The sequence below is a fragment of the Drosophila rhopaloa genome, unplaced genomic scaffold (assembly GCF_018152115.1).
Source record: "Drosophila rhopaloa isolate 14029-0021.01 unplaced genomic scaffold, ASM1815211v1 contig_3, whole genome shotgun sequence".
Lineage (NCBI taxonomy): Eukaryota > Metazoa > Arthropoda > Insecta > Diptera > Drosophilidae > Drosophila > Drosophila rhopaloa.
This window is the reverse complement of record NW_025335123.1, coordinates 1,419,353-1,431,715: the sequence shown is the minus strand read 5'-3', so window position 1 is coordinate 1,431,715 and position 12,363 is coordinate 1,419,353. Positions and strand designations below refer to the sequence as shown.

The 12,363-nt window shown below is 33.5% G+C and overlaps 1 protein-coding gene across 1 annotated transcript; it reads right to left on the bottom strand.

Annotated features, from left to right (window-relative positions):
• Positions 1 to 6: 6 nt before the first annotated feature.
• LOC123037957 lies at positions 7 to 11,990 on the bottom strand. Its single transcript, XM_044460911.1, has 4 exons — positions 7,946 to 11,990; positions 6,104 to 6,448; positions 5,480 to 6,040; positions 7 to 419 (listed from the first exon to the last, which is right to left on the bottom strand). Exons 1-4 carry the CDS (start codon positions 11,798 to 11,800, stop codon positions 30 to 32), a joined length of 5,151 nt encoding a protein of 1,716 aa, XP_044316846.1. The 5' UTR covers positions 11,801 to 11,990; the 3' UTR covers positions 7 to 29.
• Positions 11,991 to 12,363: the final 373 nt, after the last annotated feature.

Below are 12,363 nucleotides of genomic sequence, written 5' to 3'. Positions count from 1 at the left end.
TTATTTGTTTCACATTTGTAATTCTCTATTCAAACACCGGTCTCACTACACACCATAGATATATTTCCTATTAAATACTGTTTCCTAACATTCGATTCTTCCATTGCTTTGTTAAACATTACTTTGATTTTGGTGTAGTAGTTCCAACATTTTCTACTTTTAACTATTGCGAGTCTCATATCGCTTTCGTCAATCTTACCCAACAAAATATGATCGAGATATCTTCGTAATTTTTCATAATCCAAGAACTCCTGTATTAAGTTTGATTTCTTTTCGTTACTCCACTTCTCTTTGATTGCCACTTTTATCCTACGAATGAGTTGCTCAAACTCAGAATTATGATTGGTTTTATTTTGATGATACGCTTCTATGATGTTCATGAGCTTATTAGTACACAGATCTTCGGATGAATTGTTATTCTAAAGGAAGGATATGTACATATATATATTAAAGGTTCTGCTTATGATTTTTACTCCGACTATAACGTTAAATATTTTTTGATTAATAAAAAATATATATTGTAAACATATTTTATAGTACCTCTTTAGGGTAAATTGCAGGTATTTATACAAAAATGAGGAAGGGAGAAGGAAGCTTTTCCGACCCTAATTAATATGAAATCACTAAGGAGGATGAGAGGAAACCCGTAAAAAAGAGAGAAGGAGTAGTGTTGAAGGGATTCAGTTGAAGTACATTAATTCATGTAATGGTAACCATTTTCGGCTTGCCAACGTTTGTTTTTTGATCATTTTTTCAGCTTTTGGTATTATACTTTTAATTTATACCCATTGCTCCTAGAGTAAAAGGGCGGAATATGTCAAAACGGCACTAAAAACTTATTCAGTCAATATTTATCGACACAGCAAAATATAATTTAATTCAAGTTAATTATGACGTCACTGCATTTTTGAAAAGCGGAGTTTATATATTTGCGAGACAGGAAGAGAACGAGAAAACTGTTAGCGGGGGGCGAAAATGCCGATGCATCTTTTAGAGATGGCAATATAAAATTTGTTGTCCTGTTTAGTACTATTTACAGTTGCATTTGCTCTATTCGCCACTTCGCCAAGGCTGTTTTCTTCGATCTTGCTTCGGAATCATGTATCTTCACGTAGTTTATATTAAAATAGCTAAACTGCCTACTTAAGTTCCGTCACTGACAAAAACAGCTCGCCAAAGAAAGCGGAACTGTTAAAATTTCAATTGCCATTGGGAACTTCGTAATAGTCGAAACATGATTAAAGATCGAAGAAAGTACGTTTTAAGGTACACATAGCATATTGGTAATATTTTGGCTAAATATACCTTTTTTTATACAATCAATTATTGCCGCATTTATCCTTTCCGTTTGAAACAGGAAGATGCTAAGAATTGTATTAGTTCCGATATCGATAAGAAACTTGTTTATAGCCTAGTTACACTTTCGCGAGTTTCCTATCGGTTTCTAAGTTAACGAAATCACGCAGAGCTGTCGTTCACACTGAGAAAACTCGAGTATACATATGCGTTGGACTATAGGAAAACCGCGGCTCATTATTCTGATTAGCAAATGAAAACAAATAAGAATCAGGGAAAACAGCGGCAAAGCTAACAAAAATAACTTAGTGTTATTGTTAATAGCCTGAACAACCTTGGCAATAATACCTTGTATGAAATAATACGTTTTTTTTAGCCCAAATGTATCCAATATGCTCTGGGTACTGAAAAAGGATGCCTTAAAGATTTTGAATATTTTTAATGATTTGATCTAAAATGAGATTTCAGCCATTTCGGAAGTCTCAATATTTCATAAACAATTTTATAAACAGATCTCGGTTGCAAACGAGAATTCAAATCCATATCCTTCCGTCTTCATTTGCCATCTGTTCTTTGATAGTTGATATAGAAATATTGAGTAGAAATCGAAAAAAGAGATGGCAGCTTCAAACTCAACTTAAACGCAATTCTCCCCATCTCTTTGACCCAATGCTTGGCCTATGTACAAACAAGAAAGGAAAGCTAACTTCGGGCGGAGCCGAAGTTGATATACCCTTGCAGAATATTCTATAAATTATATTCTCCAAAATTATTCATATGATGCATTCTTAACACTCATAAAAAGTCCCAACTTCCTAACTTTAAAAACACCAAAGTTATGTCATTTCCAATCGTTCAGTTATATGGCAGCTATAAGATATAGTAGGCTGATCCTTATGAAATTTGGTAGGTCGGATTGATTGGCCAAAACTAAAACCCACAGAAAATCCCAATTTCCTAACATTACAAACACCAAAGCTATTGCATTTCCGATCAATCAGTTATATGGCGGCTATAGGATATAGTCCGATCCTTATGAAATTTGGTAGCTCGGATTGATTAGCCAAAAATAAGACCCATAAAAAATCCCAACTTCATAACTTTAAAAACACCAAAGTTATGGCATTTCCGATCGTTCAGTTATATGGCAGCTATATGATATAGTGGCCCGATCCGGCTCGTTCCGACTTATATACTACCTGCAATAGAAAGACAACTTTTGGGAAAGTTTCAAGCAGATAGCTTTAAAACTGAGGGACTAGTTTGCGTAGAAACGGACGGACAGACGGACAGACGGACAGACGGACAGACGGACGGACAGACGGACGGACAGACGGACAGACGGACATGGCTAGATCGACTCTCCTGGTGATGCTGATCAAGAATATATATACTTTATAGGGTCGGAAATGTCTCCTTCACTGCGTTGCAAACTTTTGACTGAAATTATAATACCCTCTGCAAGGGTATAAAAACAGAGTTAAGCCCCAAACGCAATAACGACGTCCAAGTGTAATTAGTGCCCTAGTGTAAATAAGCTATAACACTGATGATTCAGGCTCATCGATCCTTTTGTGTGTGTTTTAATCTAAGCGGGCACATGACGTTGTTCACTGAATTTAAAGAAATAAATATTTAATAGATGTAAATAAATCAAAATATTTGTTTCAGAAAATAAATTCCATTTGAAGCGTGGTATTTGAAGGGCTCTTGTCTTACGAAAATATGTATATAAAACGCCTAGACTTAAAAAATAAAGTCGCTTACTTTGATAACTCGTATAATATTGTCGTCTGATTGTATACGTTGACTTTATCTCGAGTTTCTGTCTAAAAATGTATAATGTAATGGAATTAAAGGATTTATTGGACATGATTAATGGTTCAAGCTGGTGGCAGTGTAGGTTAAAAAGTCAAAAAATATCGAATAGATCTAAGCTTTTATGTATATTCTCACTTTTGACAAAAGGAACGATATATTGAAAGTGAACTAGTTTTTTTTGTTTTAAGACAACAAATAGTACTTCTAACAATGCTAGTGTCGAGTTCCCAAAATGATGATATGCATTTTTAGTGCAAATGAATTAATCCCAAAAACAAATGTGCACCATTTCCTTGCAGAAGGTTGAGTATAAAGGGGTATTACAATGCGAGGGGGCCAAGTATTGTTCACAAAACCAGATCCGGAATTTTGTTTGACATTGAAAGGGCATTTATGAGCATCAATCTTTCTGAATAGTGCGATTACTACCCAACTGTATTTCCAGATTACATCGAAGGCCGGAAACGAAGTTTAGAAGAGCAGCATGATGAGAACCGACAAGGACTTACTGCTGACACGCCGGAGTTTCAGGAGGACCGCCAACCTGCCGCAACCCAGTGCACACCTACCACGCCCACCACAGTTCCACACTCTTTGCTCCGCAGAGAAGGGAAGCAACTTGTTGCAAGTGTGGCTGCAAGAAGCCCGGGTGCTAGGAATTTTGTATACTTTGAAAACACAGCAAATTTCTTGTTTAAGCTTTTTTCTTTTCATTTAGATAACAAATCATGTGAACGCCAGTTGTATAACGCCACAGTTTTCCCGTCTTAACGACCACGCTCTGAAGGATTACTCACTCAGCACCTACATAAGTATATCTTCTACGGGCCATTCGAATCAGGTGCGAATCAATTCGTAAGTGTATTTCGCTAGTATATGGTTACATTTGAATGCGAATTTAACCGGGATATCTATGATACATATCAGCTATTATTCATAAACTACCATTACAGTTCTTAAACTTGAAACCTGCTATATTAAATATGTGGTTCAATAAATAATTTTAATTCAGTAACTTACGGCCTATGCAAGGACGATTTAAAAAATATGTTATTGATTCCGATTAAGACCTTATCAGCTCTTGTCTCTTGAGCTTGCATGCAATATTATCCAATCTTATCCAAAATTTCAAAACACTGCGTCACACCAAAAATTAATCCGAGTCCGGCAACAAAAATGTTCCTGCACGTCAGCGTTTTTAGAAAATGGGCCACAAGAATGGACAAATTAATTTTTTGTTAATTTTGGAACCATTAACAGGGGAACGAATTAAAGTTTAAGAAATTTTTATCAACACTTCCAAAAATTGTAAAAACAGTATCTAATTAATTAGCACATTTTCGTAACATGGATGATAAAACAATATTGCACACAAGTTTGCAAGACTACTTAAAAACGTATCCAAACTCTAATCGAATTCGAGTGAAACGTTTAAAAGTAAATACTGAACAGGCCTCATGTACATACATATATATTTTTTTTAACGAAAACGCTTCCTTCTCTATCTTATCCATTTTTTTTTACCAAATAAATTATAATTTTGTACTCCAAAAAGCAACACGATTTAAAGAAGTGTTTTTTTAAACATGAATGTTCTAAAATTGATGTTTGTTAACATTTAGTAATTTGTATAGTAATTTGCGTGGCAGCAGCGTAATTTTACTGTTTAATTACTATTTTTAGCATTATTATTGTTATATACTATATTAGTTTTAGCTTTTTCAAGCTAATAATATTTATTATTTAAATTTATTTGAGTGCAACAAATATTTTTTTAAATATGAAACAAAGTAAGTTTTTTTAATTGCTATTTCTAAATTACTATACAAACTACTAATTGTGAACTGTAAATGAACGATTATTAAACAAAAATAATATAAATCAAAAAATGCAGTCGAACTTCCAAGTCTCGAACTTCCCTGAATAGAATTTTCGATAATTTACCCAAAACTAAGTAACAATAGTGTTTACCGACTAGATTTCATACCAATTTATCTCCATAAGTCGAACTTCCTTAACTCAATTTTCTCTATAGTTGGCTCTGAATTTTAAATATCATATTAACTTCCATATGACGAACATTGTAATTTATTTACATTTACATATATGAATATCATTTTTTTCGGGTTACATATAGTTTAGCGATTTAATCGATATTTTTATCAATATTTGGTTTGAGTTCTTCAGAATTCGAATTCGTCGAACTTATGCTTTAGAATGCAAATCATGTAGAAAATTGTTTTAATTTAACTTTTGTTTTAATTTAACTATTTAACTTTAATGAAAGGGCATGAAATTCGACTAAAAGAAGTTTGAGACTGTTTGAAAAAAGAAATTGCAAATCAAATGCAAGCGCACGTACCAGTTTGTAGTTTGAACTCGAAGATGAGTTAATATTACTTATAACTGTTGGACTGAATATCTCTTGATTACAAAATTGTAGTCCCCCGCTTCCATGTTTTGATGTGTTTGACTTAATCGCTTGAGAGGTCAATTTAATTAATGGTTGATTGACTAAAATATTTTGAGTTATATGGCATGTGAGATGATTTTTTCTTATTATTTTCCACTTTTCAGTATTGGACTTAACTAAGCTTGTAATTAAATCGTTGGCCATATTTTTATAATGTTCAATACATGCTGAAGACACATTTGTTTTGTTCATGTTTTTTAAAATTTTGTTAAGCTTAAAAAATATCAAGCTCTCCAACTCGATTCGCGTCTTGTCATAAATTGTAAAATTTGAATAAGTATTAACTTTAATATGACTTCCCGGTTTGCCCAAATGTGAGGACAAATTTAGCATCTTGATTTTTTCATCGAATTCATAATTATTTGATGAATTTACTTTTGGAAACATATATTTTTTTTTAATACTCTCAAGTCTTTTGTTGATAATATTCCCCACAATCAAGTTTAAAGGCTATAAATAAAAAAATACAAAAATTATAATATTCATTAGGCTTAAAACTTAAAAAAATATTACCTGTAAGTTTTTCGAAGAGATAAATTCTTCAGTTGTCGAAATCAGACGCTTTTTTAAACTGGAATACGTCTGAATTAACCTTTCCGATTTATCATCATTAGAATAAAATATTGAGTCATTTCTATGTTTAGTAAAATGTAACTTGGTGCTAATGGGCTCTGTCAGATCTATTTTAGGACTTTGGTTTTTATTTTTGATTGTTTCATAAGGAAATCGAAATGTTTTAGAGACATGGCTTATCATATTATCAGACGCAATTTTGTTGGCAGTGTGTCCAGCTTTTGTTTGATTTTCATTCATCAAATTTTCAATCAGCTTTGTGGGGAGAACACCTGGCTGAATTTTCTAAAAAAAAATTTAATATTTTATTTTATGATTAATGTTTTACAAAATTTGATTTTAAATATTTTTAAAATTGGCTTAAATTTCTTTCCAAATAATAAATGTTTTTTCCTACAACATTTTGTTGCTTTACCTAAAAGCTAAACTTGTGATGAATGTCCAATATCATTAGCATTAAAAATAATGCATTTAAATGATACAATAACATAAGGTAGTCTCGTCGGCTGTCTAAACGTTCGGGTTTTGGTCAGTGCGTGTTCGTTTTTTGAAGAGGAAGGTTGTCTGCGGACGACATTTTTAAAGAATTAACCCTTGTGCAACATGACTTTTTGACATATAAAAGTTTTATTTTAAGATTAGAATATATTTCAGAATTAAGAATCTTAACAAAAGACTGAACATTCAAAAACAAAAACGACGATGTTCAATAACAACGATGCTATTATTTTATTTCTCTTTCTTTCCGATTGTTCCTATGGGAGCTACAGTGACAAACTTAATTATTGGCACAGCAAGCATGTTGTATTCGTGCAAAAGTATGTAACAGCTAGAAGGAAGCGTTTCCGACCCTATAACGTATATATATTCTTGATCAGGGTCACTAGCCAAGTCGATATAGCCATGTCCGTCTGTCCGTCTGTCCGTCTGTCTGTCTGTCTGTCCGTATGAACGCTGAGATCTCGGAAACTATAAAAGCTAGAAGATTGGCATTTTGAATGCAGATTCTAGTAGTTCCTACTCAGCGCAAGTTTATTTCAAAAAGGTGCCACGCCCCCTTTAACGCCCACAATCGCTTATATACGATTTTAAAAATTTAAATATTTCGGAAAAGTAAAAATGCAGTTTTATTGTGTTTATCAATACCTATCGAAATGTTGAAGAAATTTTTCAAATCGGACCATTCGTTAAAAAGTTATGTGTGATCAAAGTTTCTATCTCCATCTCCCTCGCACTCCCTTTACCTGAGTAACGGGTATCTGATAGTCGGGGCACCCGACTATAGCGTTCTCTCTTGTTTTTATATGACATTTTTGCAGTATAAACCCTATTGACATGAAACTATGCAAATCGAATTTATTTATGTATATCTTGCTTAGGGAAAAAGTTCTTGCCAATCAGACAACTATATACTACAGCTGCCATTTAAAAATTAAATTGGTTACATATAGGTAATCTTTTTTTTAATTTCGCGCAGTGTATAAGCTGTTGACATCAATTTTTCAAGGTCTGCAAGGGTATATACTTTTCTAATACATTTCGCTGCGCAGATATCATATTATTTTTGACCCGCAATAACAGGCGAACAGTCTCTTTTTTTTAATTTTAGCCAAAGAGTTGCAAAAAAGTATTCCATTATTAATGTAAATGTCCTAGATTTAAAGTAAATGTTTTGTGTAACACAGTGTCATTTTTGTACTTGCTCGTTTTTATAATAGTTAACAATATTTTATAATAACCTACAATAGATACAGTATGATGAGTATCGGATTACCGAGTTACCTTTATTGTTTTCTCCGTAGTATCTAATAAGGTAGGCTTCGTGATTGTACAGTTACAAGAGCAAATGTCCTCATCGGGGTCAATCACGCATGTACACAAACAAAGCCCTTCTTCAGTAAGGTCAGTGCCGATTGGCAGCTCTGTTGACGGAGCTCTGCTGCTTAATAATCTCGCAGTCCTTGATTTATTAAAGTTAGTTTTGAAAAAATTTGTAGTTTCCCTATTATTTATTTTATAACTAGAAATGCCAGCGAATGTGGATATACTTCTCGATTGCTGGGCAAATGATATTCTATGTTCTGTGTGTTCCTTAGATAAATTTTGATCAGATATAGCTGGTTTAATTGTGGTTATATGTGTATTTGTATGATAATTGAAACTTATTAATTCATTTTCTGTTTTTATATTTGCTGAATAAACGGGTATCATTACAATTTCTTTTAAACTACTTTTTCTTAAGTTTGCATCTGTTGTCACCGATTGCCTATATATATTGTCGTTTGTGTCGATTGATACTAATATCGATTGGGGTGATAATATGGATAGTTTTCTTGTTTCCTCTCGAGTTGCATAATATTTTTCTGCACTCGAAATTGAAAATGAACTTATTGATGTTAATTTCATTGTTTCCTCTTTACTGAGTTGATATTTTTCTGTACTCGGAATTTTAAATGGACTACTTGGTATTTTACTATATAGAGGTGTAGCTTTCGATAGCTTTTTGGTTTCCTCTTTAGTTATTCCATTTTTTTCTTTACTTAAAATTGAAAATAAACTACTTGATTTAATAATATATTGAGAAAAAAATTTAGTTGTAGACAGAGGTAGAGGTTTTGATGATTCATTTTTTTTTTCTTGAGGTGTTGGGTATTTTTCTGTATTCAGAATTTTGAATAAACTACTTGAAACTTTTTTAGATATTGGTGAAGATTTCGATAGATTTATTGTTTCCACTTGAAATGTTTGATATTGTTCAGCACTCGAAATTGCAAATGAACGTTTCGATCGATGTCCAGGTTCTGATAGTTTACTTGTTTCCTCTTGAGTTATTTGATATTCTGTACTCGGAATTTTGACTAACCTACTTGATATTGTAATCGATTGCGATTGAGCTTTCGAAAGTTTTCTTGTTCTTTCTTGACTCAGTTCATATTTTACTGCACTCGTAATTTCTGCACTCGGAATTAAAAATGAACTTATTGACATTTGAAGCGATTGGGGTGCGGATTCAGCTAGTTTACTTGTTTCCTCATGAGTTTTTTGATATTTTTTAGTACTGGGAATTTTGAATAAGCTACCTAATTTTGTAGTTGATTTCGAGGATGATTTTGATAGATTTCTTGTTTTCTGTTTTTTACTCAGTTGATATTTTTCTGTACTCGAAATTACAACAGAACCTTTTGTATTTCGTATCGATTGCGGTGCAGGTTCCGATAGCTTACTTGTTTCCGCTTGAGTTATTTGATATTTTTCCGTCCGCGAAACTTCTGCACTCGGAATTGCAAATGAACTTATTGACATTCGAATCGATTGAGTTGCAGATTCCGAGAGCGCACTCGTTTTCTCTGGACTTATTTGATATATTTCAGTACTTGGTATTTTGAATAAGCTACTTGATATTGTAATCGATTTCGACGGCGATTTCGATAGTTTCCTTGTCTGCTCTGGACTCAGTTGATATGTTTCTGTACTTGAAATTGCAAATGAACTTATTGATATTTGAGTCGATTGCCGTGCAGATTCTGATTGCTTACTGGTTTCCTCTTGCGTTATTTGATATTTTTCCGTACTCGGGATTTTGAATAAGCTACCTGATATTGTAATTGTTTCCGAGGATGATTCATATATTTCTGTACTCGAAATTTCAATTGAACTTTTTGTAACTGGTATCGATTTAGGTGCAGGTTCCGATAGCTTACTTGTTTCCTCTTGAGTTATTTGATATTTTTCCTTACTCGAAATTTCTGCACTCGGAATTGCAAATGAACTTATTGACATTTGAATCGATTGAGTTGCAGATTTCGATAGCTTACTGGATTCCTCTGGACTTATTTGATATTTTTCAGTAGTCGGTATTTTGAATAAGCTACTTGATATTGTAATCGATTTCGACGGCGATTTCCACAGTTTTCTTGTGTGCTCTTGACTCAGTTGATATGTTTCTGTACTAGAAATTGCAAATGAACTTCTTGATATTTGAGTCGATTGACGTGTAGATTCTGATAGCTTACTGGTTTGCTCTTGCGTTATTTGATATTTTTCCGTCCGCGAAACTTCTGCACTCGGAATTGCAAATGAACTTATTGACATTCGAATCGATTGAGTTGCAGATTCCGAGAGCGCACTCGTTTTCTCTGGACTTATTTGATATATTTCAGTACTTGGTATTTTGAATAAGCTACTTGATATTGTAATCGATTTCGACGGCGATTTCGATAGTTTCCTTGTCTGCTCTGGACTCAGTTGATATGTTTCTGTACTTGAAATTGCAAATGAACTTATTGATATTTGAGTCGATTGACGTGCAGATTCTGATAGCTTACTGGTTTCCTCTTGCGTTATTTGATATTTTTCCGTACTCGGGATTTTGAATAAGCTACCTGATATTGTAATTGTTTTCGAGGATGATTCATATATTTCTGTACTCGAAATTTCAACTGAACTTTTTGTAACTGGTATCGATTTAGGTGCAGGTTCCGATAGCTTACTTGTTTCCTCTTGAGTTATTTGATATTTTTCCTTACTCGAAATTTCTGCACTCGGAATTGCAAATGAACTTATTGACATTTGAATCGATTGAGGTGCAGATTTCGATAGCTTACTGGTTTCCTCTGGACTTATTTGATATTTTTCTGTAGTCGGTATTTTGAATAAGCTACTTGATATTGTAATCGATTTCGACGGCGATTTCGATAGTTTTCTTGTCTGCTCTTGACTCAGTTGATATTTTTCTGTACTTGAAATTGCAAATGAACTTATTGATATTTGAGTCGATTGCCGTGCAGATTCTGATAGCTTACTGGTTTCCTCTTGCGTTATTTGATATTTTTCCGTCCGCGAAACTTCTGCACTCGGAATTGCAAATGAACTTATTGACATTTGAATCGATTGAGGTGCAGATTTCGATAGCTTACTGGTTTCCTCTGGACTTATTTGATATTTTTCAGTAGTCGGTATTTTGAATAAGCTACTTGATATTGTAATCGATTTCGACGGCGATTTCGATAGTTTTCTTGTCTGCTCTTGACTCAGTTGATATTTTTCTGTACTTGAAATTGCAAATGAACTTATTGATATTTGAGTCGATTGCCGTGCAGATTCTGATAGCTTACTGGTTTCCTCTTGCGTTATTTGATATTTTTCCGTACTCGGGATTTTGAATAAGCTACCTGATATTGTAATGGTTTTCGAGGATGATTCATATATTTCTGTACTCGAAATTTCAACTGAACTTTTTGTAACTGGTATCGATTGAGGCGCAGGTTCCGATAGCTTACTTGTTTCCTCTTGAGTTATTTGATATTTTTCCTTACTCGAAATTTCTGCACTCGGAATTGCAAATGAACTTATTGACATTTGAATCGATTGAGATGCAGATTCCGATAGCTTACTGATTTTCTCTGGACTTATTTGATATTTTTCAGTACTCGGTATTTTGAATAAGCTACCTGATATTGTAATTGTTTTCGAGGATGATTCATATATTTCTGTACTCGAAATTTCAACTGAACTTTTTGTAACTGGTATCGATTGAGGCGCAGGTTCCGATAGCTTACTTGTTTCCTCTTGAGTTATTTGATATTTTTCTTTACTCGAAATTTCTGCACTCGGAATTGCAAATGAACTTATTGACATTTGAATCGATTGAGGTGCAGATTCTGATAGCTTACTGGTTTCCTCTTGACTTATTTGATATTTTTCAGTAGTCGGTATTTTGAATAAGCTACTTGATATTGTAATCGATTTCGACGGTGATTTCGATAGTTTCCTTGTCTGCTCTTGACTTAGTTGATATATTTCTGTATTCGAAATTTCAACTGAACCTTTTGTAATTGGTATCGATTGAGGTGCAGATTCTGATAGCTTACTGGTTTCCTCTGGACTTATTTGATATTTTTCAGTAGTCGGTATTTTGAATAAGCTACTTGATATTGTAATCGATTTCGACGGTGATTTCGATAGTTTCCTTGTCTGCTCTTGACTTAGTTGATATATTTCTGTATTCGAAATTTGAACTGAACCTTTTGTAATTGGTATCGATTGAGGTGCAGGTTCCGATAGCTTACTTGTTTCCTCTTGAGTTATTTGATATTTTTCTTTACTCGAAATTTCTGCACTCGGAATTGCAAATGAACTTATTAACATTTGAATCGATTGAGTTGCAGATTCCGATAGCTTACTGGTTTCCTCTTGAGTTA

What these genes read in the sequence shown, in the direction of transcription:
- LOC123037957 (XM_044460911.1), bottom strand. Translation starts at nt 11,800, where the DNA reads ATGTCAATAAGTTCATTTGCAATTCCGAGTGCAGAAATTTCGAGTAAA. An exon ending in CTACGGAGAAAACAATAAAG is followed by an intron (nt 6,449 to 7,945) that starts GTAACTCGGTAA and finishes ATTTTTTTTTAG; the next exon opens with AAAATTCAGCCAGGTGTTCT. An exon ending in CGAGTTCAAACTACAAACTG is followed by an intron (nt 420 to 5,479) that starts GTACGTGCGCTT and finishes TCCTTCCTTTAG; the next exon opens with AATAACAATTCATCCGAAGA.